This window comes from Lepidochelys olivacea (genome assembly GCF_965140295.1).
Source record: "Lepidochelys olivacea isolate rLepOli2 genome assembly, chromosome: 3".
NCBI classification, from domain to species: Eukaryota; Metazoa; Chordata; order Testudines; family Cheloniidae; genus Lepidochelys; species Lepidochelys olivacea.
In genome coordinates this window covers 135399661-135425121 of record NC_140413.1, presented here as the reverse complement: position 1 = coordinate 135425121, position 25461 = coordinate 135399661, and the positions used below count along the sequence as shown (strand labels likewise).

General features: G+C 41.1%; 1 protein-coding gene across 2 annotated transcripts in view; it reads left to right on the top strand.

Annotated features, from left to right (window-relative positions):
• The first annotated feature begins 2200 nt into the window (after positions 1-2200).
• The window catches only part of B3GALNT2 (beta-1,3-N-acetylgalactosaminyltransferase 2), a 39277-nt gene continuing 16016 nt past the window's right edge, over positions 2201-25461 (top strand). Inside the window, exons 1-5 of one of the 2 annotated variants that reach the window (XM_084622188.1) lie at positions 2201-2415; positions 15029-15176; positions 16711-16811; positions 17934-18127; positions 21114-21209. In XM_084622188.1, coding sequence (XP_084478314.1) covers positions 2322-2415; positions 15029-15176; positions 16711-16811; positions 17934-18127; positions 21114-21209 — 633 coding nt within the window. In that variant the 5' untranslated portion in view covers positions 2201-2321. The remainder of the gene's footprint in view (positions 2416-15028; positions 15177-16710; positions 16812-17933; positions 18128-21113; positions 21210-25461) is intronic. The other variant, XM_084622187.1, reaches the window with a different exon arrangement.

Below are 25461 nucleotides of genomic sequence, written 5' to 3'. Positions count from 1 at the left end.
CCTGGCTCTGCCATTCAGTTTCTGAATTACCCTGGGCAAGTCTCTTAACCTTGCTGTGGTTCAGTTCCCTCATTGTGGAAGTGAGGGAGCATGACTTACCTATCTTCCAAGAAGAAAAGGAGTACTTGTATCTTCCAAGGGTGTTGTTAAGTATTGATAGCAGCAGAGGGAGCTGCTAGCATGCAACACCCATAACTAAAGACACTTCCATTTTATAGCTATACTGTAGCTATAAAGAAATGATGGTGTATGGTCTGGGAAAGGTTTTATAGATGCAAGACTGGGATGACCACACTGTTTACAACTGATTCTGAGAAAACTGCCAAGAGTAACTCTGTGTTTCTTCCTCAGTTTGAATCCTGGACTCTAAAATAAGTAGGACTTTTTGAAGAATAGCAGAGCTAGGGTTCTTTCTATCCAGAATGAAAAAATGACCATATTTATATTATTCTACAGCTGGGCTTGAGAAACCAACAAAAGTTATATAATTGGCAGACCAATTAGATACCACCAATTAGATTTTCCTTGGTACTGTATGTAAATAAAAACAGGAAAGTTGTATATTATGCTTTCACCTTATAGAATCAAATTTACTTATAATATTTCTTAGGTGTCCTATTGCCTTGGTATTTAACCATCTTGAGAGCAGTTGTCTACACTGGAAAAAACCCAATGGCACTGATTAGCACCACTGAAGGAGTACAGAGATTGAGCTACCTTCTCATCTCTAAGTCAGGGTTGAGTAGAGTTAACCTGTTTTATATTTTGAATTAAATCCCTCCCTTTTCCCTCCTCCCCACCTGACAATTCCTACCCAACACAAAGCATATGATCAGATAAAAAGTATGTTGTGAGCAGGGGTGGTGAGTTATATGGGCCTGTGGTGCCTATACTCCAGGAATATTCAGGGGCCCAGCTCCACCAATGTTCGGGGCTGGGTCACTCCCCCGGCCACGCCTGCCACCCCTGTATGCCTCCCTCGGAGCATCTGGGAGTGGTGCCTGCAGGGAGCGGAGCACGGAGACTCCCTGCCCCTCCCATCTAGGAGCCGCTGACAGAGGGGTGTACAGGTCACTTTCAGGAGCTGCCTGAGGTAAGCCCTCACCCTCTCACACCCTAACCCCCTGCCCCAGCCCAGAGCCCACACCCACACTTCCTCCCAGAGCCTGCCTCCTGCACCTCAACCCCCTGCCCCAGCCCAGAGCCCACACCCAAACTACTTCCCAGAGCCTGAACCCCCTTCTGCATCCAAACTCCCTCCCACCCCTCACTCCTCCTGAACTCCAACCCCCTGCCCCAGCCCAGAGCCCGCACCCAGCATCCAAACTCCCTCCCAGAGCCTGCACTGCTCCCACACCCAAACTCCCTCCCAAAGCCTTAGGTATGTATGGGGGCGGGGACTTGGACCCGTTCTGGGCACCACCAAAATTACACAAACCTGCCGCCCCTGGTTTTTGAGATGCATAAATGGCTTATTTGGCACCAAGCATCAAACATGGGTGGCATGTGATGTCCCCTAAAAAAACCCAACCAAACAAAAAAGCTGTCCCATTTCTTATACACTTCTTTGAAAAACAAGCCCTCACTTTAAGGTGTTTTGGCAGAATAGGGAAAAGGGATGCTGGCATGCCAGTGCTCCCTCCTAGCCTAAACAGGCTTTATTTACACTGGTGCAGTTGACCCCAGAGCAGCCTGCACCGGTACAAACCTTGTCAACGCCATGAGTTTGTTCCAGGAACTAAAATCCCAGCGTGTGAGCTCTTCAGGACAGAGCCATCAGCTGAGATTTTTAAAAGTGACTAGCGACTTGGGGTGCCCAACTTGATCCGCCTCCAGAGAGCCCATCCCCTGAGCAGCGGCTCTCACGTGGGCGCCCACCGTCTCCAACAACCACCGCTAGCAAGCTTGGCCGGCGGCCTCTTGCGAACGGGAGGCGTTCGGGACGAGGCACGGTGCCGCGGGCGGCAAGGAAACCCCCGCGGGCGGTCGAACCAGGGAGAAGGCGCCTTTACGCTCTGGGTGCTCGCCGCCCCTCCTCCAGCCGCGGGCGGCAGCGGCCGGGCGGGCCGCAGGGCCGGGGTCGCTCCGCAGCCCCGGGTCCCCGGCAGCAGGGCGCGGCGCGGCGCGGCGCTGGGGGATTGTGGGGATTGTAGGAGGGAGGCGCCGCTCTCCGGGCTCTCTCTGGGCGGGACTTCGCTTCCCGGCGGCCGCAGGCAAGCGGGCGGGGCGAGTCGGGCATAGCTGCGGAGCGGCGGCCCCGAGCAGCCGCCTCCGCGGGAAGCCCCCGGCGCGGGGCGAGGCGGGGAAGCGGCCGGCGGCCAATGCGAAATTGGCTGGTGCTGCTGTGCCCGTGCGCGGTCGGGGTCGCGCTGCACCTCTGGCTGCTGCTCGGCGGCCCCGGGAGGCACCCGGCAGGTAGGCAGCCGGGGGCAGGGCGCACGCACGCCTCGTTTGGAGCGGGAGGCGGTGGGGTGCTGCCACTCCCCACCCAAGGCGGGCCGGGGGTGGTTCAGGGTGCAGGCACCCTCCCCTGAGGGGGAGCGCTGGGCCGGAGGGGACAGAGGTGCATGCCCGGTGGGAATGCGGGGTTCACGCTTCCCTCCCATAGCATGTGTCCCTCTTAAGCCTTTCCCAGTTTTCTCAAAGAAAGAGCGTCCAGGGGGTGTTGTAAGGGCCGCAAAGCACAGAGGTGGGCTGCTAGCAGCAGACCTGCCCAAATGGTATGGGGGGGGGGTCTTGCAAATACATCATTTGAGGAGTGATGTGGGAAATTGAAAAATAAATGTACTGCATAGTATTTGGCCATCTATAGAGCTGATCACAAATAATTAGGTCAATTAAAATAAGTGATAAAATCCATTGGTTAGATTATATACAAGAAATAAATTGACCAACTCTTCTTATTCCCCTGAGTTTAGAGAACTAGCAATGAGGCCCCCCTCCTGTAAACCCTTAAGCATGTGTCAGGTTTCAGAGTAGCAGCCTGTTAGTCTGTATCCGCAAAAAGAAAAGGAGTACTTGTGGCACCTTAGAGACTAACAAATTTATTTGAGCTGTAGCTCACAAAAGCTTATGCTCAAATAAATTCGTGCCACAAGTACTCCTTTTCTTTTTAAGCATGTGTGTAATTTGAATTTGGGAAGTAGTTCTATTAATACAAACACATTGCATTAGAGATCACAATTTTTTCCCTTTTAGGGCAGGGTTGGATGTTGTATAACTCTTTAACTGATTGAGTGAAGAAGCACATGCTGGGCACACAGTTGTTCAGGCATTTCTGTGGTTGAAAAATTCCAAGCAGCCTGCATGAAAATATTTGATATATAGATTTAGTGTGGAGCCAGTAGAATGCTTTTTGTTATTAGATAACCTACAGAGGAAAAGTGCATGAAAAGGTAATGTGGGTTTATAGGAAAACAATGAAGAATTATGTAGGACAAGAGAACAATTTTGTGCCTGTATTGTTATACTGGAGCTACTTCATTACAATTCAGCAAAGTGATTACTGGCAGTACAGTGGAACTTTCTTCATTGAGAGTCATCTGTTTTTTCGTAGATTAACTTAGTTATGAGCCCAATCCTGCTCCCATTCAAGTCACTGACAAAATTCCTCTTGACTTCAGTTGTGTAGGACAAGGTTCTATAATATGAATTGCCATTTGGACTTTGCTGTGTAATCAAAACCAGTAAGGATTTGCATTGCCCTTACTATAAAGTGGTTCATACTAAATCAAGGTGAGTGTAAGTGGATTTCACTTTATGTTAATACCTATTGGTCAGAATAGGCACTCTCATCAACTAATGAGATTACTCCATTGGTGGTGATTGTTAGAAGTAGATGACCATAAATAACTTTCCATGCTACCTGTCAGTGGGTTTTTGAAACTTTGCTATGGAGTTTTTTTAATTTGTTGGAAATGTTCTGTTTTGAAAAGAGACTAAGTAAAAGTGGTGTTTTATTACTTAGGAGATCTGCTTGGAGCCATGTATTTGGAGTCATGATAGCTAATTTTATTTTATTAACAAAAATATGTTTTTACTAGTACTGACTCCTATTAGCTGGGCAGAATCTACACAGCTAAGAAAGAATGAGATGGAGTCTGTTCTTTCTTAGGCATTTTTCTGTAGAATTGTTCACTAAATTCAACAGTCAATTAGTAACACCTGTCTAACAGATGTAAAGTCACTACGGTCACAGATATGTCAATGGGGGCCTGTTCTGGCGTGTGGAACCTGAATGATGGTGATGCGTGAGCAGGAAAAAATCCAGCTTGGTTTTCCAGATCCTAGGTTGAACTTGCAGGACTGTCTGTCAGAAAAAAATCTTTTTCTTTGATCTGGAGTCATGGAGAGGCAGTAAACAGGGAACCCCTTGATGCCTTTTTTATAGTCACTTTTCAGCATTGCTCTCCAAATGTAAACGTTTCCAAAAGATGATCTAGAAGTGTCCTGGTAGAGAGAAAGAAATGCTTTTTGTGGGTTGTTGAAGAATATTTTAAACATGAGGGTAAGGATAGGCTGTTTATAGTTCCATACCATGTTGCTGGGCCATTTATACTTCTACTGCTCTACTTTTTTCACAAGTTGTAGTAAAACTAATAATTTGTATTGAATGCTTATTAGATTGTTACAAGTTTGCTGACTTGCCTGAGGAAGTGATCCAGCAAGAGAAAGATATTCCTTTCCACTTCCTGCACCTCATATTTCTGGTGCTGACTTGTATCCTTTGGGGAAAAAAGACCAACCTCTCCCCAGGAAGGGCAGAGTCACAGTTTCAGAAATGCAGTGTTAGGGTAAATGATACAGTATTCGTATGTGACTGTTTTGTTTCCATGCTGTGGATTTCCATTTCCATCAGTTGTTACTCTTTCCAGGACAAACCCTAGTTCCTTTCAAGCCAATAGCAAAATTCTCATTCACTTCAGTAGGACCAATATTTGGCCCTAAGTGTCATACTGATGATGATTTTGATAATGTATTGCTATTTGGGGGGCCTCAGTCCTGCAGACACTTCTATTACTATTCTTTATGCTCACCATAGCAAGTAGTCCATGTGACTGACTACTCGCACTGTGTCAAATAGTAGGTGCTAGCAGGATCAGGCCTTTAGTAGTCAAGCAAATGCACAATATTCTCTCTTTCCAGATTTTATTCTGAATTGTGCAGGGCTTGTTTAACAGTAACATATAGAATAAAGCAATGAACCTGAGCAAAGAAAAACACAGGAAATTTCCCCTGATATTAAGTGTAAAAATGAAATCTTTCAGTATATGGAATAGTTTCCTAGAGAAAGCACTTTGGAGCACTCTTGCAAAGAAAGTGAAAGGATCATGCACTTAATAGACCTTAAAAGCTTCTACAGACACATACACTATAGGAAACATTCCTGCATTGCCAGAGAGAGGAAAGATGAGCTAAGAGATTTCCTTCATCTATGATGTCTATTGTTCTGTGATTTTTGTTCTTCAAAGTGCTTTGTGAACATTAATAAAGTGGTGATAGGTTTATACCACAGAGTAGGAAATGGCCTTATTTTTTAAAACAGTTTTTGAAACTTGAATTATTAAGATGGTCTGGTACTGTTTGATAAAACCAGCCTTGTTACTTATTATTGATTAGTGAGGGGTTTTTGTTTTTATTTTGTGTGCCTTCTGCTCCTTTGCCTTACCACCTGGATTCTTTGGCATGAACAAAAATTGAATTGATTTCAAAAGTGTTTTATAGTAACTGGGGCATAAAAATGTGTTCTTGGTGTGTGTGTTGGCATTTAGTTAACCTTTGGCATCACAGCAGTCGCATAATTAGCCACTAGCATGGGTCAAAGGTGGCATGAACAGTGATCAGTCACAACATACTGAGCCAAATTCACCCTAATGTTACTCCGTTGTGGTAAATAGATTTACACTGGGGATTATTTTGCCCTTTGAATGGAGGTTTCCTCGAGAGTTGAGCTGCATATTGTGTTAATTGTTGTTCACGTTATTTTGGGGCTGGATAGCCTGCATGCATTTTGAAAGAAAGGAGAAATAGATCTGGAAGTCTAATTACAAAATGAGGGTTCGGCAGATGTGATGTGTCTGTACTTTTCTCTAACGCGGATTAATCTAATCCAGCATATCTTTATTGTATCTTATTTTATTCTGGAAGCATACCAGATAGTTGTAAAACTCTTCAACAAATATAGTTCTTTTTGAGGTATGTTTATTGAAGAGAAAACTAAAAAGTGAAGAGAAACTTCTGTAAAAAGAAAATAGCCCTGATTCATTATTAACTGCACAATTAATGCCTAAATTAACCTGAGTAAAACATGAATCTGAAGACCCTGCAGCAAATATGTGATTTTACAATTTCCCGTTTTCTTGGAGTCCTGAATTTAATGATTTCTCACTCTGCCGAGGCATTACCAGCCTGCGCTATGTGTTGGTAATGTCACTTATACTGCTTTGGGCAGGAGTAGGGCAAGGTGGTGTCTGCAAGTAGAGATAAGAGAAGCCCATTTTTAACCATTCAGAAACAGAAATAATCTAAGATTTCCTGTGTGTTCCTTTTTATGAGTTTCATAATATATTATAAAATACATTATAAAATTGCGAAAGATAAAACAGCTTCTGAAAAGTTAATTACAACCTGCCCCTCCCCCCAATTTTCTTTAATCCCTACAGATGGACTCAGTGCTAAGCAAATGTTCAGTTGATGGCACCACTGGCAGAGGCTATGTCTAACAGAAGTTGCTTATTGAGGGACTTCAGTATCTCCTCAAGAAGGAAACACACATTAAATTTTGCAAGGTACACCTTTGCTGAAATGCCCTCTGAGACATTGTTCCACATATGTTTATTTGGGCATCTGGCATCATTTAGAATTGGGCCCCTGTGTGTGTGTGTGTATAATGTCAATCTTTTACTGCCAAATAATTAAAAAAAAAAATACAGCACCGACTCTAGTTCCCACATATTGAACAGCACATGAATGCCATTGGCCATCATATGGCCTGGTTCAGCAGACTACTTAGCATGTGCCTAACTTTAGGCATTGACTTGAATGGAATTATGCACCTGCTTACTTAGGCTCATGCTGAATTAGTGCCACAGTGCGCATGGAGTATTCTCTGTGTGACGTATCGGAGGGAAAGAAAGTGAGTATGGCCTGTGTTTGGTTTTTTAGTGGAGTAAGAATTTGTTTAAAAACAAAATATACAAGCAACCTCTGAAGTTGTGAGCAAGACCACGTTCTGAAGGGAGAATGTCACTTCATAAAAGTGTGTTCCATTTTGGGTCTAAAGTACTTATTTGACAGGGTCATTTTAAGTTTTTCAAGCATCCTGTTCAGGCAAATGTTAGATTGCTCACTCTAAAACTCGATAATTTGTGGAATGATTTTTTTTCATCTGCTTCTGAGGGCAGCAGGCTGACAGCCGTAGAATCTGAAATGGTCGGTCTACAGAACCGGCGGAGCACAGGCAGCAGCCACACAAGCTTTCCGAGAATGGCCTTGTGCCCTTTACTACAGGGACTCTCTAGGGGTGAGGGTGGCAGCTCGTTCTTCCTGCCCCTTTAGTCATTCACCTCTTGGCCAAAGGCCAACAAAAGTACCATTGTAGTGAAGTTGGTTTGTAAGAAAGACCTGTCCACTGGGAATTGTATCAATACCACCAGCTTATTTCTAAATAGGCCACTGAACAGTCTTGAGGTGGTAGCCGTCTTTTGAGTTTAATTTTTATTCTATGCCTCAATAAGGCATTCTGTGGCCAAGACAGCCTCAACTAGTAATGATGGGTTAAACTGCCAAATAATAAGTTTAGTGCTATCGACAAGAGACTTCACAAACAGGACTTTTTTTTTTTGTATCTCCATTCCCTCTCCCACGGCCATTGCTGGTGGTAGTGGTCAGTGTATCTCAGATCTCTAGTTCAGGGCAAAAAGGTCTTGCCAGAAGTTTGTGAGTGCTGTATCATCACTGATACACTACCAGCTGCTATAGCATAATAGCCTCTCCAGTGCTTTTGTCTCCTCTTTACATCTGAGATGTTTACTAGAACTCTGAATGTTCTTTTAAAGGGGTATCATCCACAAAAAAACTTCCCTTCTGTCTAAAAGGTTTTGCTTACTGAAGCTATAAGTAACATCTAAGGGCTTACCTCCATCAGGGATTTTTGCACTGGTGCAGCTAAGTGAGTGCAAACCTCCTGTGTAGATGTGCTGCACCAACATAAAGTGGATCCTACACTGATGTAACGTATCCCAGTCTCCATTTGGGTTAAGTCGCACCAGTGCTTGGCACTTACATGGGGGGTTGCATTGGCGTAGCTACATCACTGAAGAAATCCCTAAAGCAGGTAAATTCTAAGGCCTGGTCTACACTGGGGGGGAGGGGGGGGATCTATCTAAGTTATGCAACTTCAGCTACATGAATAACGTAGCTGAAGTCAACGTACTTAGATCTACTTACTGCGGTAAGATCTACTTCACTGCGATAGGTCAACTGCTGACACTCCCCCGTCGACTCAGCCTACACTTCTCACTCCGGTGGAGTACCGGAGTCAACGAGAAAGCACTCGGCGGTCAATTTATTGCGTCTTCACTAGATGCGATAAATCGATCCCCACTGGATCAATCGCTCCAGAGGTAAGTGTAGACATGCCTTAAGGTGACTATAAATGAAAAAGACTGGGGAGAGAGAGAATGTCTTTCTCTGTTTTTTCCAGTTCGTTCATTTTGTCCATATGTCTGCACTTTGTGAATAATGAGTTTCTCAGTATACTCAGTTTGTTTGATTCTTGTACACAGCTACGCAGCCCATGGGAGAGTAAATCATGTAAAAAATAAGAAAATGTGGTTGCATGCAGTAGTCCCTGAAACAACTTTTGAGTCCATCCCTTTATTATTTAAAAAAAAATAAAAAATCAGTAAGTGCAATTACTTCAAGTCAAAGTTTCAGAAGCCTCTATCCCAAGAAAGGGGAAAAAATTCATAGGCAGGAGTTGTAGACCAAGCAGGATGAGCAAGCATCTCAGAGAGGTGATTAAGAAAAAGCAGAAAGCCTACAAGGAGTGGAAGATAGGAGGGATTAGCAAGGAAAGCTACCTTATTGTGGTCAGAACATGTAGGGATAAAGTGAGAAAGGCCAAAAGCCATGTTGAGTTGGACCTTGCAAAGGAATTAAAACCAAAAGTAAAAGGTTCTATAGTCATGTAAATAAGAAGAAAACAAAGAGAGAAGAAGTGGGACCGCTAAACACTGAGGATGGAGTGGAGGTTAAGGATAATCTAGGCATAGCCCAATATCTAAACAGATACTTTGCCTCAGTCTTTAATGAGGATCTTAGGGATAATGGTAGAATGACGAATGGGAATGAGGATATGGAGGTAGATATTACCACATCTAAGGTAGAAGCCAAACTTGAACAGCTTAATGGGACTAAATCGGGGGTCCCAGATAATCTTCATCCAAGAATATTAAAGGAACTGGCACACAAAATTGCAAGCCCACTAGCAAGAATTTTTAATTAATCTGTAAACTCAGGGGCTGTACCATATGACTTGAGAATTGCTAACATAGTTCCTATTTTTAAGAAAGGAAAAAAAGGTGATCCGGGTAACTATAGGCCTGTTAGTTTGACATCTGTAGTATGCAAGGTCTTGGAAAAATTTTTGAAGGAGAAAGTGGTTAAGGACATTGAGGTCAGTGGTAATTGGGACAAAATACCACATGGTTTTACAAAAGGTAGATTGTGCCAAACCAACTTGATCTCCTTCTTTGAGACAGTAACAGATTTTTTAGATAAAGGAAACGCAGTGGATCTGGTTGACCTCGATATCAGTAACGCATTTGATACAGTTCCACATGGGGAATTATTAGCTAAATTGGAGAAGATGGGGATAAACATGAAAATTGAAAGGTGGATAAGGAACTGGTTAAAGAGGAGACTACAACGGGTCCTACTGAAAGGTGAACTGTTAGGCTGGAGGGAGGTTACTAGTGAAGTTCCTCAGGGTTCGGTTTTGGGACCAATCTTATTTAATCTTTTATTACTGACCTTGGCACAAAAAGTGGGAATGTGCTAATAAAGCATGCAGATGACAGAAAAACTGGGAGGTATTGCCAATACAGAGAAGGACCGGGCTATCATACAGGAAGATCTGGGTGACCTTGTAAACTGGAGTAATAGTAATAGGATGAAATTTAATAGTGAAAAGTGCAAGATCATGCATTTAGGGATTAATAACAAAAAATGTTATAAACTGGGGACACATCACTTGGAAGTAACAGAGGAGGAGAAGGACCTCAGAGTATTGGTTGATCACAGGATGACTATGAGCCGCCAATGTGATATGGCCGTGGAAAAAGCTAATGCGGTCTTGGGATGTATGAGGCAAGATATTTCCAGTAGAGATAAGGACCATTATACAAGGCACTGATGAGACCTCATCTGGAATATTGTGTGCAGTTCTGGTCTCCCATGTTTAGGAAGGGTGAATTCAAACTGGGACAAGGACAGAGAAGGGCTACTAGGATGATTCGAGGAATGGAAAACCTGTCTTATGAAAGACTCAAAGAGCTTGGCTTGTTTAGGCTAACCAAAAGAAGGCTGAGGGGGGAGATGATTTCTCTCTGTAAATATATCAGAGGGATAAATACCAGGGAGGGAGAGGAATTATTTAAGCTCAGTACCAATGTGGACACAAGAACAAATGGAGATAAACTGGCCACCAGGAAGTTTAGACTTGAAATTAGATGAAGTTTTCTAACCATCAGAGGAGTGAAATTCTGGAACAGCCTTCCAAGGGGAGCAGTGGGGGCAAAAAACATATCTGGCTTCAAGACTAAGCTTGATAAGTTTATGGAGGAGATGGTATGATGGGATAGCCTAATTCTGGCAATTTATTGATGTTTGACTATTAGTGGTAAATATGCCCAGTGGCCTGTAATGGGATGTTAGATGGAGTGGGATCTGAGTTATTACAGAGAATTCTTTCCTGGGTGTCTGGCTGGTGAGTCTTGCCCACATGCTCAGGGTTTAGCTGATCGCCATATTTGCAGTCGGGAAGGAATTTTCATCCAGGGCAGATTGGCAGAGGCCCTGGGGGTTTTTTGCCTTCCTCTGCAATGTGGGGCACGGGTCACGTGCTGGAGGATTCTCTGCACCTTGAAGTCTTTAAACCGCAATTTGAGGACTTCAGTAGCTCAGACATAGGTTAGGGATTTGTTACAGGAGTGGGTGGGGGAGATTCTATGACCTGCATTGTGCAGGAGGTCAAACTAAACAATCATAATGTTCCCTTCTGACCTTAAAGTCTATGAGTCTAACTAGCACTGGAATCTTTTATCCTTTCCCCGGTGATAATGCCAGTAAATATGTATTTGGCCACTGAGTGTGACACTGTGAATAGGAGGCATATAGTCTCCGAAAGAAAGTAGTAGTAAAATCTATTTATGATGGAGGTTGTTGAAATCTGGTTGGGGCCAATATACTGCCTTCCAGTATGTAACCCTTACTGTGGTGTCCTGACTCAGCTCAGCGGTACACATTTTTACAAGAGGTTCTCTGGATGGCAGCTATATAACACAGATTAGCAGCTGTGAGTGCAGCTGCCTGTTTTATTTTACTGCACTTATTGCCATGAGTTAACGGGGTTAGGCAAAAGAGCAAAGGGAAAGTAAGTATTTTGTGCCAAAAGAATGTAGCATGGGAATTGCAGTGGGGGAGGAGAGGGGGAGACTTGCAAAGATTCACTGAGAAGCCTAAGGCTCCATAATGTGTCTGAGAGAGTCAGTCTTAGGAGAGTTCTGAATCTTGATTTTTAATGACTCTGTGACCAACGTACCAAAAAATGTTCCTTTCTTCTTAGCCCACTCCCACTATCTACAGTTACTATAATATTTTATGCTTTTATATTGTTCTTTACATCTTCGGAGCATTTCATGGTTATTAACTAATTGGTATTCACACTCCTCCTGTAAGATAGGTGAGTATTTTCTCCTGGGGAAAACTGAGCAACAGAGAGTGCCTTGCTCAGGGGCACAGCGAGTCCGTAACACAGCCAGAATTAGAACTCCAGAGGTCTGGCTTCCAGCCCTGCCCTCAAACCACAATGATTCATTTCTTGTGTTTAAGCTTTTTAGAAACTGCAAGTTGTAAACAGATAGTTACATAATCAGTATAAGGTAAGAATAGCATATTATGAGTAATTAATAATAAGATAAACAATAATAGAGACAACATCGGAGGCTGCTGTTACATGCATAAAGAAAACTCTAGCTTGTGAATGTGTGGAAACAGTTGAATGATGATGCAGTAAGTTTGTTCACTTCTGAGTTAAATATAAAATGATTGACTCAGAAGTCACTAATAGTTTTCTCTGAACTTTTACTGCAGATCACATGTATACAATGCTCTTGCTTCCTGAATGGTTCATCATAGGTTAATATCTTTTTCTGTTCCTTTAGCTTTATCTCTTCTTTATATTAGTTTAAAGACAAACTGTTACCCTTTCCATTAGAGCTTAATAAATGCTCTTTCCCATTTACCAGTAATAAATAAGAAGCTTTGCCAGGCAAACAGGGGACTTATTCATCAATTTCAGCAAAATTTGTTTTCATTTTTTAAAAAGTGACTATCTCTTATGACTGAGAAGGCAACTTTCTGAAAGTATTGATGCGGTGCTGTTTTACTAAATCTACGGACAGCGTGAAACAAAAGAGAAGGGACCTGCTACCTCTAATCTCAACCAGGTTAATTCTGAAGGCTCTCTCTGACTGCCTCTATGAAGTGCTTTGTTAAGGGATTGTATCCACATGAGAGAGTTTCACCAGTTTTAAAACTAATTTAGTTTAATCAGTGCAAAACCCTGTGTAGACACTCTTATTTTGGTTTGAGTGGCCTGTTTTGGTTTATCTTAAATTCAGAGAAATTGATTTAAGCTAAATTAATATTTGCCTCTCTGTAACCAAAACAAAGAGTGCCAAGGATATATAAAACATAATGAAATAAATAGAGCAGACGCAGGTAAGAGACGGTATATGTGAGGAGAAGGGGGAAGAGGAGGAATTACAAGAGGACGTGTGAGCTACTTCTGATATTGCAGTCCCACCAGACATATGGCTGTTTTACAGATACCAGCTAATAGGGAGTACTGGCAAACTCTAATTGTATAAATGTCGATGGGGACATCTAAAACCTCCAGATAATCAGCATTTACCTATATAAGAGAAAACCAAATAGTATTCTGATGAAAGATTGTCTGACTTGAGCTGGGAATTCTCTCCTCTAACACTCGCCAGGCATTACTTAGATAGAGCAGTTATACACACTTACATGCAGCAAACAAATCTCACTCCTGAAATCTGTCAAAACTGCCATGTATGTTTATTTGTTACAAGAGCCGTAACTATCGGCTTTAGTGAAAACATGCAGGTTTCTGAGGAAGAAAAGAAATGCTAGTCTGTGTAGAAAGAAAATGTTTTGAGAGATTTTTTTGGGTCCTTCAGAGTTAGTTCCTAGGTTATATAAATTCTTTTAATTAAACTAATATCTTAACTTTCTACCTATAGTATGTGAAGATTGAAAGTGTGCTGAAACATCCATGTTTAAACAGCTTGCAGAAGTAAATTATCTTTAAAACCTAATATTGTGTGCCTTTCCTGCAAAATGTCTGTTGCAGAGACACAATGGACGTAGGATTTTCAGAAATTATATTTTACTTCTTTTCCAATTCAGTCCCAGGTCACACATGTCCAGTCACCACGACACACGTTTCCTTCTCAGTGTTTAATGAGGGCACTGGTGTAGTGGATAGAAGTCTGGAACATAACATTGTATAATCTGGTTATAATGGGTAACTTGCAGATATTTTTAGACACCCTAAAATTAGACGTCTAACATGACCTTGTCTGTATTGTTTGCAGTAGCTGTGTTAAAGAACTCTGGCACTCACTCATTTTAACTGTTTGGCTTAGGTCTCAAATTAAGGAGAGTGAGATGGAAGTGATCCCTCACCCCTGCTAAATATAAACCTCTCTCTTTTGGCTTTAGAATGGCTGATGAACAAAACCACGCAGATCCATATTAGCGGTCTGTCTGATTGGTTGTGGGCTCCTAGCCATTCTTCTCAGGTTTCTCTTTAGTCAGAATCTCACTTTAAAGGAAGTACCATTTTTATAATCTTTAAATTTTAGAAACAATGCTTAGCAAGATCTAAATGTTATTTATTACTAGCATTTATGATGAAGCCCATTGCTGGTATATCTGGGGAAGACTCATGCCCACAACTGAGCAAGGCGAAAACATTTACCTTCTATAGGGAGATAATCCCCTGTCCCCAACCCTTTTTCCCACTCTCACAACTTTACAAGGGCAGAGACTAGGAAGGCCCTGCCAATAAACTAAATGGCAGTGGAAACTGAGCCAGCATGGACAAAGACATGTCTCTTAACACTCTCTGTGACCGCACTCAGCTTAAGTGGATATAGTCTAGTGGCAAAAGCCCGATGTCAAGAATGACTAGGCCCCGGGTTTTGTGGTAGGTCAGAGAAGGAAAGGCTGTCCATGAGGCAGCTGAGGCCAGGCTATTTAGGATTTTGCAGATTGTAAGCAGCACCTTGAATTTCACCCAGAAGGTTTCTGATAGCCAATGCAAAATGTGGAGAACAGCTGTGATGTGCTCTCACGGAGCAGCTTGCTCAGAAGGCAGCCACATGCACGCATAATTGGCTATCCCATCATTCAACCTACAGAGGGGTTTTCTTTCGTTAGCTTTGAAGATGTCATGCACTTGGTTACTTTAGTTTACCAGCAGTCATTTTCTCTGTTCTCTCCTGTAATAATTTCACAGCTCTGTAATGGTAGTTGTGGCATGTTGAAAGCATCTTCCAGGCTTTTGACGAACAATGTGACACAAATGCTGTTTCTGTTTTTTAATGCTCAGGACGCTTAATACACTTACTTCTGATGCGTTTTTTAATTAACGTTTACAGCTCAGACATTTGGGTTTATGTTTCTGTAATAAATAGTTGTTGTTTTAAACTCTTAGGTCCACTGGCTTTCTTTCCTCAGTGGGAACTGAAACGTTACGATGTTATCGTCGGTGTATTATCCGCTCGACACAATCATGAGCTGCGGAACGTTATAAGGAACACTTGGTTCAAGCACTTGAAACAACATCCAGCGCTGAGCCCTCGGTAAACCTATTATAAATAATTTATATTGCTTGGGCTGGGTGAGAAGCTAGGAATCAAATGAGTAAATGTTGTTTGTTTCTTATTCTTTATTTTGGAAAAAATAAAGATAGGTTCATGCTGGTAAACACCTTTTATTATGGCTGACAGGGCACTTTCATTCTTAACTCTCCCTTAACGTTTTATAAAAATAATAGGCACTCTGGATTGAAATTAATTTTTTGAATGTGATTAAAATTTGTTATTTGAATGTGTGCAAGAGCATTTTTCATCCATTAAGAAATGCTCACAGGGTTGCTCTGTGTAGTTGAATGATACACGTGGATTTATTTTACCGTGTAGTAGTAATTGGCAAGCATGTAACCTTAGTTCTGTTTTGATGTCAGGAGAAATTTGGTAGCAAGATACAACAATGGTAAAAATGTATTGCTGAGCATGTGCAGCAAAGCTATTTTGTTGACTGTGTATAGCTGCACCAAAGTACCACCCTCTGTTCATAAAAAGGCTGTTTCTGATGGTGCATTAATTGAAATGCAGTGTTTTTGAAGGCGTATACAGCCAAATAACCACACTTTCCATGTTTGCTGTGATCATTCACATACAAACAGAGGCTGGGGGGACTTTAAATCATAAGTCCTGAAGTTGTGTGTCTCTAGGAACAGATGCTCTTTGGCACCTTTCAGGATTGAGCCCTTATTAAAGTTTCATACAGTGTTTGCGAGTTTTATCTTGAGTCAGAGGAGGAAATTACCAACATTCAATGTTAATGCTTCATCATGGGTCAGGTTTTAATCACATCAAAATCAGGAAATGCAGTCATGGTTTCCACAGCAAATTTACCTTATGCTTCATTGCAGAGATGTGTACGTTACATGACCACTCAGTGTGGCATACTATTTAGCAGAGAATACTTGAGCACAGGCAGGATCATGTTTGCTGAGGGAACTACAAATTTTGAATTTCCCTTCTCTTTTGGAATTGATCTCTCAACCTTAAAATTGCATTAAAGTAGGTTTCTGTTTTCCGTATTGAATTGCTACTTCCTAACAATTGGAATGTCTAAATTGAGATGGATGCTGTAATAGTTACAGAACTTGCAGATATGTCCCATTATTTAATAAAATGAGAAATAAAACAACTGATAACAGGAAATTCCTCATTCTGCCTGATGTGAATAGTTTCTTAGTTAACTATCTTTTAAAATGAACTATTAATTCTATTAAAATGACAGCACTTGGCTGTCTGTGTGTATTAATACAGTGTTTCATCGGAGATTTGTGCAGCTAACTCACTAAAATAAATAGATGGTCAAGAATAGGATGTCTAAGCACAATGTTCTTATGAGCCAAGTTCAGTTTTAAATAATATTTATTCTTCTGTCAAACTCCAAATAAACAAAATCAGTATTAAGACTTTGTGACTAATGTTTTAAGGTAATCAGAAAGCTCAAACTATGGAAGGACAGGTCTTTGCATTGAAATTAGCATGTTGAAGATGAAAATAAATTACAGGTGTTAATAAAAGCAAATTATTTTAGTGTCCTTGTGAAGTTTATAATAGGTGCACATGGCTGTGGTGTGCCAGTGGAGGACAGAGAAGATCCTTACTCCTGCAAACTTCTGAACATTACTAACCCAGGTATGAATGATAATCTTTTAAACTATTATATCATATTAAACAGAATCCTCTTTGTTGCGACACACGGATGGTTTAGTGGCTGTCCCAGTTAAGGGCCCAATCCTGCAAATACTAATGGACTTAGAGCTTACTCTCTATGTAGGCACTTATATAGCCCACCTCTGAGCCCCATATGCAGACATTAATGGGGGAGATTTTCCAAGGCACAAAGGGCAGACCATTGACTTTCATTGGAGTTGGACATCCTTTGTCCCTTGGAAACTCTCCCCCAATTAATTTATCTTTTCAATATCTCTGTCACATGGGGCTATTGTTCCCACCTCGCAGACGGGGAACTAAGTCAGAGAGCATTAAATGACTTGTTCAAGTTTGCACAAGTCTGTGTTGCTTTAGAACTGAGAACTTAATCCAGATAGTCCAGGTCCAGTGTCTTGGCCACAAGACCATGTGAGGCCACTTCTACTGAAGTGAATACTACATCTGATAGTGTTTGCGGAATCTGTCCTTAGGAGAAGAGGCAATTGTTTAAAGTATAAGTGTCAGAAAATACTTGAAATGAAACACTGTCCTCAATAAAATACATAACTAAAATTATATTTCCTGCCTTTCATTTTTCCTCCGTTGAATATTTACTTTGCAACTATTGTATTAGAATTTCACAACTATGATTCTAACTCCTGGTAAAATGCACTTGGCCTTTTTGGAATGAGTCACTTTAAATGCCACTTCTGCTAATTTAGTTCCAGTTAAGCAGCAGTCGTTGCCATTCAGCCTCCAAACGATAAATCAGATTCCTGAAGGAGATGGAATAAAACAGCTGTTCTTGTTAAATAGAGCACGGTGTTATATATAAGCGTGTGTGTGTGCGCGCTTCCGTTCAGCTCTCTGTACATGCTCAAGCACTGACTTACAGTTGCTGATAACCAGCAGGCTACTAAATCATTCTAAACATCTCCTTACAGCTGTATGCAGTCAGTCATCTTTCCTCTGGAATTTGATTACCTTTGTGCGCTTTGCCAGCCATGCTAATTATTCATCAGACATTCCCATGTATACATAATTCCAGAATGATAAATCTACTCACATTGCAAGTATAATCCTTGTTCCATTTTTAAAATACAGTTTTGAATCAAGAAATCGAAGCATTCAATCTCCCTGAAGATACGCCTTCAGTGCTTTCTGAAGACCGCATTGTCAGTGTGAACTTCCGAGTTCTTTACCCCATCGTCATTACTAGTCTTGGGGTATTTTATGATGCTGATGGTGTGGGATTCCAGAGGAATATCACTGTAAAACTGTACCAGGCAGAACAGGAGGTACAGTATTATAGTTATCTTACCAAAGAGGACTAAAGCACATTTTTTCTTTCTATCGTGGATTGAATGCCTGCAGAATGAGATGTATGTGTTAATGACCTAGCAAATTAATGATTTCACCTATCATACACTAATAAGAGTTTTCTTTCCTACTGCACTCTTAAGAACTGTCTGCTGAATAACTATACATCTTTCCTATTTCACATTTGTCATCTGTAGAATGTGGAAAAACTGGGGTTTACAAACTTTTAATATTAAAATATTATTTTTTTCTGTATAACTATAGACTACTTTAGATTAGTAATGTGTGGGTTAATAGAAATGCTTCTTAATTAAATGTTCCTTGTAATTCCAAGACAAAACAATTTTAGTTGAAATTAAGGTTATACAAGTTTATCGATAACTTAAAGACTTATATGTATTCAAACAAACAAAAACCACCACTCTTTGAACGTTTGAAAGTAAGGAAATACAGTTAAGCTAGTAATTCTTGTTCTATAGTCTGATCCACTCTCTAGCTAGACATCTAGAAGTTGTTGCACACTGTTATCATTTAGCACATAACCAGTGTAATTATCTCTATGTAGTTTTCCAGCTCTGTTATGGACTCAAAACTTTAGGCCATCTGTAGTCATTGTCATCATCTTTATTTCCACTTCCTTGTTCTGGGTCGGCAGCTTTTATAGCCTTCTTCCAAAACCCATGATTGTATGCCTCTCTGTCATGTAAATTGGTCTCTCTAAGGTCCTCTGATATCTAGTCCTTTCATCGAGTCTTTGCCCTCCTCCTTGGTTGTCTTCTGTCCGTGGTCATTTCAAGGGCCATCCTACCAATATAACCCATACCAAAGTAGCCTAGCCTCCCTCAACTTGTCTTCAGATGGGCAACCAACATTAGGCCCTCTTAACCTTATTTTGTTTCCTACCATGGAGTCTCCAACCATTTAACTATCTCAACCTCTTTATTTCTCTAGTGGAGAGCATACTGATTTCTTGTGGCTGGTCAAGTCTCTGTTCGGTACATTAGGATGGGTCAAATTACAGTTTTATACACTCTACCTTTTAACTTTATTGGTATCTTTTTATCACAGAGAACTTGGGTCAGCTCCTGCCATTTGCACCAAGCAGCTCTAGTACTATGCTGGGCATCATTCAGGAGGCCTCCACTACCAGCAACCATTCATTGGTTCTAGGTATTTAAAGTCTTTCACTCTTCTAAGATCTCTGCCTGTAATATCCTTTATGGTTGGTGGTCCTCCTTCATTGATCAAAACCTCAGTCTTTACCAATGTTCTATGTCCTGCCTGCTCCTAACTGTGTTGCCACCCTTCGTTTGTAGGGTGTCACAATCTTCCGCACATATCACTAAGCCATCCAGGAACAGCATATTCTGAGGCAGATCCCTTTGTATATTATCACTTGTCACATCCATGACAGCCGCAAACAAAAAAGGGCTCAATGCTGACCCCTGATACAGGATATATTTACTAAAAAATTTCTGTTGGGTAGCCCCATTTGGCTTTGACTACAGGAGTCACTCTGTCATACACATCCTGGAGAAAATGGACCTATCCTTCTGGCACACCTTGCTATCTCGTACTCCACCAAACTAATTATCTTGGTACATGAGCAAATTCCTTCTCCAAGACCACAAAGGCTATACCCAGTAGCTTTATCTTTTCTCTGAACTTCCCCAGGAAGATTCATACAGCAAAAATATGGCATCAGTGATACTCCTTCCCAGCATAAATCCATACTGACCCTTCCAAATTTCAACTATTCCAGGCAGTTACTTTTCAGTAATCTTCTATGCTTTCATAGCATATGCATCAGCTTCATTGGATGATGATTAGTATACAGTGTAATATCTCCTTTCTGTTTAAAAATGGGCAGCACAAAGCACTGACATCATTCATCTGACATTTTCTCTTTCTTAAGAATATTGTTGAACAGACTTGTAAAATACATGACGCCTTCCCTTCCCATCGACTTCAGTGCATCCACTGGTACTTTATCAAGCCCGGGTGCTTTTTCCTTTCTAATTTTCCTAATGCTTGTCTAATCTCTTCCTCCTGCAACCTGTCATGCCCTGGTTCAGCCTAAATGTTGTGAGTTCCTCTCTTGGGTCCTCCTCATTCATCTTTTTGTTTTTCCTTCTTCAAAATAATTACTTCAGACTTTGCTAATTGCTCATTTCTAATATAAGCAAACTCGTTCACATCTTTCGTCATTTTCTTCTCTTGCCTTAGCAAGTTTCCAGCTGGTCTTTTCTCCTTCATATCTTCCTAGTAGTTATATAGCTCATCACAGGCCAGATCTGTAGTTGTTGCAACACTTCTTTTGGCCTCCTTTTTTCCCCTGCATATACGCCATCTGATCACTGCACAAGCCATTGGCCTGCCATCTTTTAAAGGTTACCTTTTTCTTCTCAGTGGATTCTAATAATGCTGGTATAGTCTGGTGGTATAAAGACTTCCTAAACTCTATCTATGACGACAGGTAGATTTTATGAACTGTGAATTTCTCATAGGTTTAGATCAAATGCATCCTAAAACTAAGGCTATGATTTTTGTCACGGAGATCGCGGAAGTCATGGAATCTGTGACTTCCAAAGACCTTCATGATTTCAGCCCGCAGGCGGCTGGGAGCTGTAGGGTCCTGCCGGTGCCCACAACGGCTGGGGGCTGCAGGGGGTACCTTCTGCAGGGTTGTCAATTCAGCACTTCTCATGAGCCCATATATGAGTGTGAATATATGGGGGGCGGGAATTCAAAACAAAATACTGTTTGGTTTTAAGGGCTATTTCTGCATGAAAAATAGCTAACAACATTGTTTAAAACAAAAAATGTTAGGGGTTGCTTTAAGAGGTTTGTCCTTTCTATTGTGAACCAATTAAGATAATGTAGGCTAGCATTGTTTTTACAGCCCTTGTGATTTAAGAATGTAAGTTTCTTATTTTTGTTTTCCTTTCTTTATTTTGCATACAGGAAGCTCTCTTCAGTGCTCGCTTTAGCCCACCTAGCTGTGGAGTGCAAGTTAACAGATTGTGGTACAAACCTGTAGAACAGTTCATTTTGCCAGAGGTACGTGCAGTGTTTAATTTCCCATGCTGATTTGATTTGTAAGACTGGCATTTACTTTTCATTTCTTTATATTTTTCAGGCTTCATTTATATCTGTTAGTGGCATGAGATGGTGAAATACCCACACTACACATTCTGGATGCTAGTATCTCTCTTTAAAGCTAATGCTTTAGAGGTTTTCATTTACTGTTCACTGCCTTAAGAAATCTCTTAAAAATGATTCAGTGGTTTGGAGCTAGCTCTAGAAGCTTTTATGTGAGAATTTGTCTCCAAATCTTGGTCTGTAGAGGAAATGCACTAACATTCTGTGGGATAGTGTTTTCCATACAGTGGGTTATTTCCCGTTCCTTTAGGGGTAAGTGCAAAGGACTATCCAGGGGGCACAGACAGATCTCTCAGTTGTTCTCTTGAGTCTCTGCTTTCATTTTGAAAAAAGCACTTCTTTAGCTATTATGGTTGCAAAGAAAACTTTCAAAATATGAGATTGGTGTAAACAATGCAGAAGCATCTGCCTGAGTTTGCAGAGAGCCTGAAACAGTAGCTCTGAAGTGTAAGCATCACATAATGAATTACACTATATTAGTGTTTCTCAAAGTGAGGGGGAATGTGCATGAAATACTAGCCATAGGTGGGAGAGTGTACAGAAGTTGTGTAAGTTAAAACACATCTGCCTTTAACAACACATCTGCCAGGGTGCAAGGGGTATGATTGGTTTCATTTTCCTGAAGTGGGGACTCAGCTTTCAAAAGTTTGGAAATCACTGCTGTGTGGGGTGGGTTGGTATTGTTAACACTATTGCTGCTTGTGAGCAGCAGTTGCTAAGCTTCAAAGGCTGGGTCCTAGGTTTTGTGATCCCACTTGGGAATGGTGCCTGCAGTTTGAGATTGGGTTGTACTGTAGGGATATGGTACCAAATGGTGCTTTTCAGGGTTGTACTGGAAGGAAGTGGTTAAACATAGTTTAAAAAGAGTATGGGAAGAAAATAGAATTAACATTATTACAGTTAGGGCCTAATCATAGAATATCAGGGTTGGAAGGGACCTCAGGAGGTCATCTAGTCCAACCCCCTGCTCAAAGCAGGACCAATCCCCAACTAAATCATCCCAGCCAGGGCTTTGTCAAATCAGGCCTTAAAAACCTCTAAGGAAGGAGATTCCACCACCTCCCTAGGTAACCCATTCTAGTGCTTCACCATCCTCCTAGTGAAAAAGTTTTCCTAATATCCAACCTAAACCTCCCCCACTGCAACTTGAGACCATTACTCCTTGTTCTGTCATCTGCTACCACTGAGAACAGTCTAGATCCATCCTCTTTGGAATCCCCTTTCAGGTAGTTGAAAGCAGCTATCAAATCCCTATTAATCCAACAGTCCTTACGCAAGTGAAACTTCTATTGACCTAAAGTGGGAATGCTGACTGAGTGACTGCTCCCATCTGTGAGGAGCAGTTTCCATGTGAGTTCCTAATCTCTAAATATTTCAGATATAATTTTAAAATTTGGCTTCTTTTAATTTAAATATCTTCTTATATTGTTAAACCAGTGTTCTAATAACTACGTCTTAAATAGAACTAGATTTCTGTCAGTGGTTTTAGGTCCTGGAAGAAATACAGTGAAGTGGTTTATATGGAAAATGTGGGAGAGGAAATGAATGGCTGAGTAAGTTAGGCATTCAGGGCCAATTTAGTCCTTGATATTATTCCACTGATTTCACAAGAGTTAATACAGGAATGAATTTGGACCTAGGTCCCTGTGAGAGGAATTAGCAGTTGACTGGGTAGTTTATCTCAGCGTTTCTCCCCTGGGGGGTCCTGAACCAAAGACGATTGTAGGGGGGTCATGAGAATGGCAGCTGCTGGCTGGGCACCCAACTCTGAAGACAGCACTGCCGCCAGCAGCAGCGCAGAAGTAAGAATGGGATGGTATGGGAGTAGAGGTTGTCAGCCTGAAATATTTTCAAAGGGGGTCCCAGCAAAAAAAGTTTGAGAACTCCTGGCTTGTATGCAATTTAATGCTGCTTAAATTTCTTACCCCTGAAGAAATTTAATTTAAAATGATGTGCAGCAGATGCTGTATGGTATTAATTTTTAGAAAATATTTTGCCCAACAGTATAGCGAGATGGGATGGGTTTCTGCACAACTCAAATTTTATTCCTGTAAATCTTCGATTGTTTTTTCCACTATATTAAATTCCCAGGCTCTTGTAATTTTTTCCTCTTATTTTCCAGCTATAAATATTAATACATATTCAAGCTGTAACATAAATTTATCAAAATATAAGACTGGAAGAGACCTCAAGAGGTGATCTAGTACAGCCCCTAGTGTTGAGGCCAGATCAAGTAAATCTAGACCATCCCTGACAAGTGTTTGTCTAACCTGTTCTAAAAACCTCTAATGATGGGGATTCCACCTCCCTTGGAAGCCTAATACGGTGTAGGGCAGCTCCAGAGCTTAACTATCTTTGTAGTTAAAAAGTTTTTCCTAATATCTATCCTAAATCTCCCTTGCTGCAGATTAAGCCCGTTACTACTTGTCTTACCCTCAGTGAGGGTGTAGAACGATTGATCACCACCCTTTTTATAACAGCCCTTAACATATATGAAGACTTATAAAGTCCCCTCTCAGTCATCTTTGCTCAAGACTAAACATGCCAAGGTTTGTTTTTTATCCCTTCCTTATAAATCAGGTTTTTTAAATCTTTTATAATTTTTGTCACTGTCTTCTGGATACTCTCTCCAGTTTATCCACATCTTTGTTAGAGTGTGGCACCCAGAACTGGACACAGTACTGCAGCTGAGACCTCACCAGAGCCAAGTAGCGCAGGACAGTTACCTCCTGTGTCATACGTAAGACATTCCTGTTAATACACCCTAGAATGATATTTGCCATTGTTGGCTCCTATTCAATTTGTGATCCATTATAACCTGCACATCCTTTTTGACAGTACTACTGCCTAGTCAGTTCCCCATTTTGTAGTTGTGCATTTGATTTTTCCTTCCTAAATGAAATACTTTTCACTTGTCTTTATTGAAGTTAATCTTGAATTCACACCAGTTCTCCAGTTTGTCAAGTTCATTTTAAATTCTAATCCTGTCCTCCAAAGTGCTTGCAATCCCTCCCAGTTCAGTGTTATCTGCAAATATATTAACTAATTCTCCACTCCTTTATCCAAGTCATTAATGAAATATTGAATAGTACTGGACCCAGGACAGACCCCTGCAAGACCCCACTAGGTATGTCCTCCCAGTTTGACAGTGTTCCCCTGATACATTTTTGCGTTCTTATTGAAAAAAAGGTCTGAAGCATTGTTTAGAAAAGAGACAAACTCCAAGTGCTTTATATTGATATTTTTACTATGTTATTGGCATTGCATATCTACAGGATGACATGACATTTCTCATTTGGATTGATGGGGTTTACTCTTTGTCACATAGTCTTTGTGATATTTAAGATGCTGAAGCATTCAGGACCACCCAGAAGAAATTTAATGCACATATACTGACATCCAGTTATCTGAGATCTGTTTGTAATGAAGTGTTTAAGTGCTACAAGATTGGTATGAGACAATACCTTTCTCTACTCCTCTACATTAAGAAATACTGGATTGTTCAAATTACCAAAGAACTTCATCTGTCTTTCAGCTAAAGTGCTGGTTTTTTGGTTTGTTTGTTTGTTTGTTTTGGCTCATCCTTGTAAGAGTGAGGAAAGATGGAGGGAATTATAACTTCAGAACAAGCAGTTGGCAGGCCAGATTGTCAAAGACAGGCTCAGTCATTCATATTCCAGATGATTGTGGAGCAAGCGAGCACAAATCAGCAAACTTCTAAGGATGAAGGAGGGATTCATAGACAAGTTTTAAAGAAGCATTTTTATTTTACACAGAGCTCCAGACCACTCACATGGAATTAAGACTCTGTGCCATTTGCTGACTGTTACTAATGAGAAATAGTCCAAACAACAAAAGGCATGGCACTGTAACATTCAGAAAGGAGTTTAACAGGATTACATTATGTCAGTCCACCTGTTCAATCTTCATAATAAGTGCCAATGCTCTCCAATTACAGAGAGGATGGACTGTAAATAGGGAGAAAACAGATGGTGTGCGCTGGTAATGTTCTCCTTTCCGCATTTTTACAGATGAAGTTTCCATTAGGCAGCTTGGAATAAGAATAGCTGAAGGCTAAAGTCATTAGTGAACTTGCTCACATCTCTCAAGATGTAAAGCAATAATATTTGGCACTTCTAGAACACCTTGC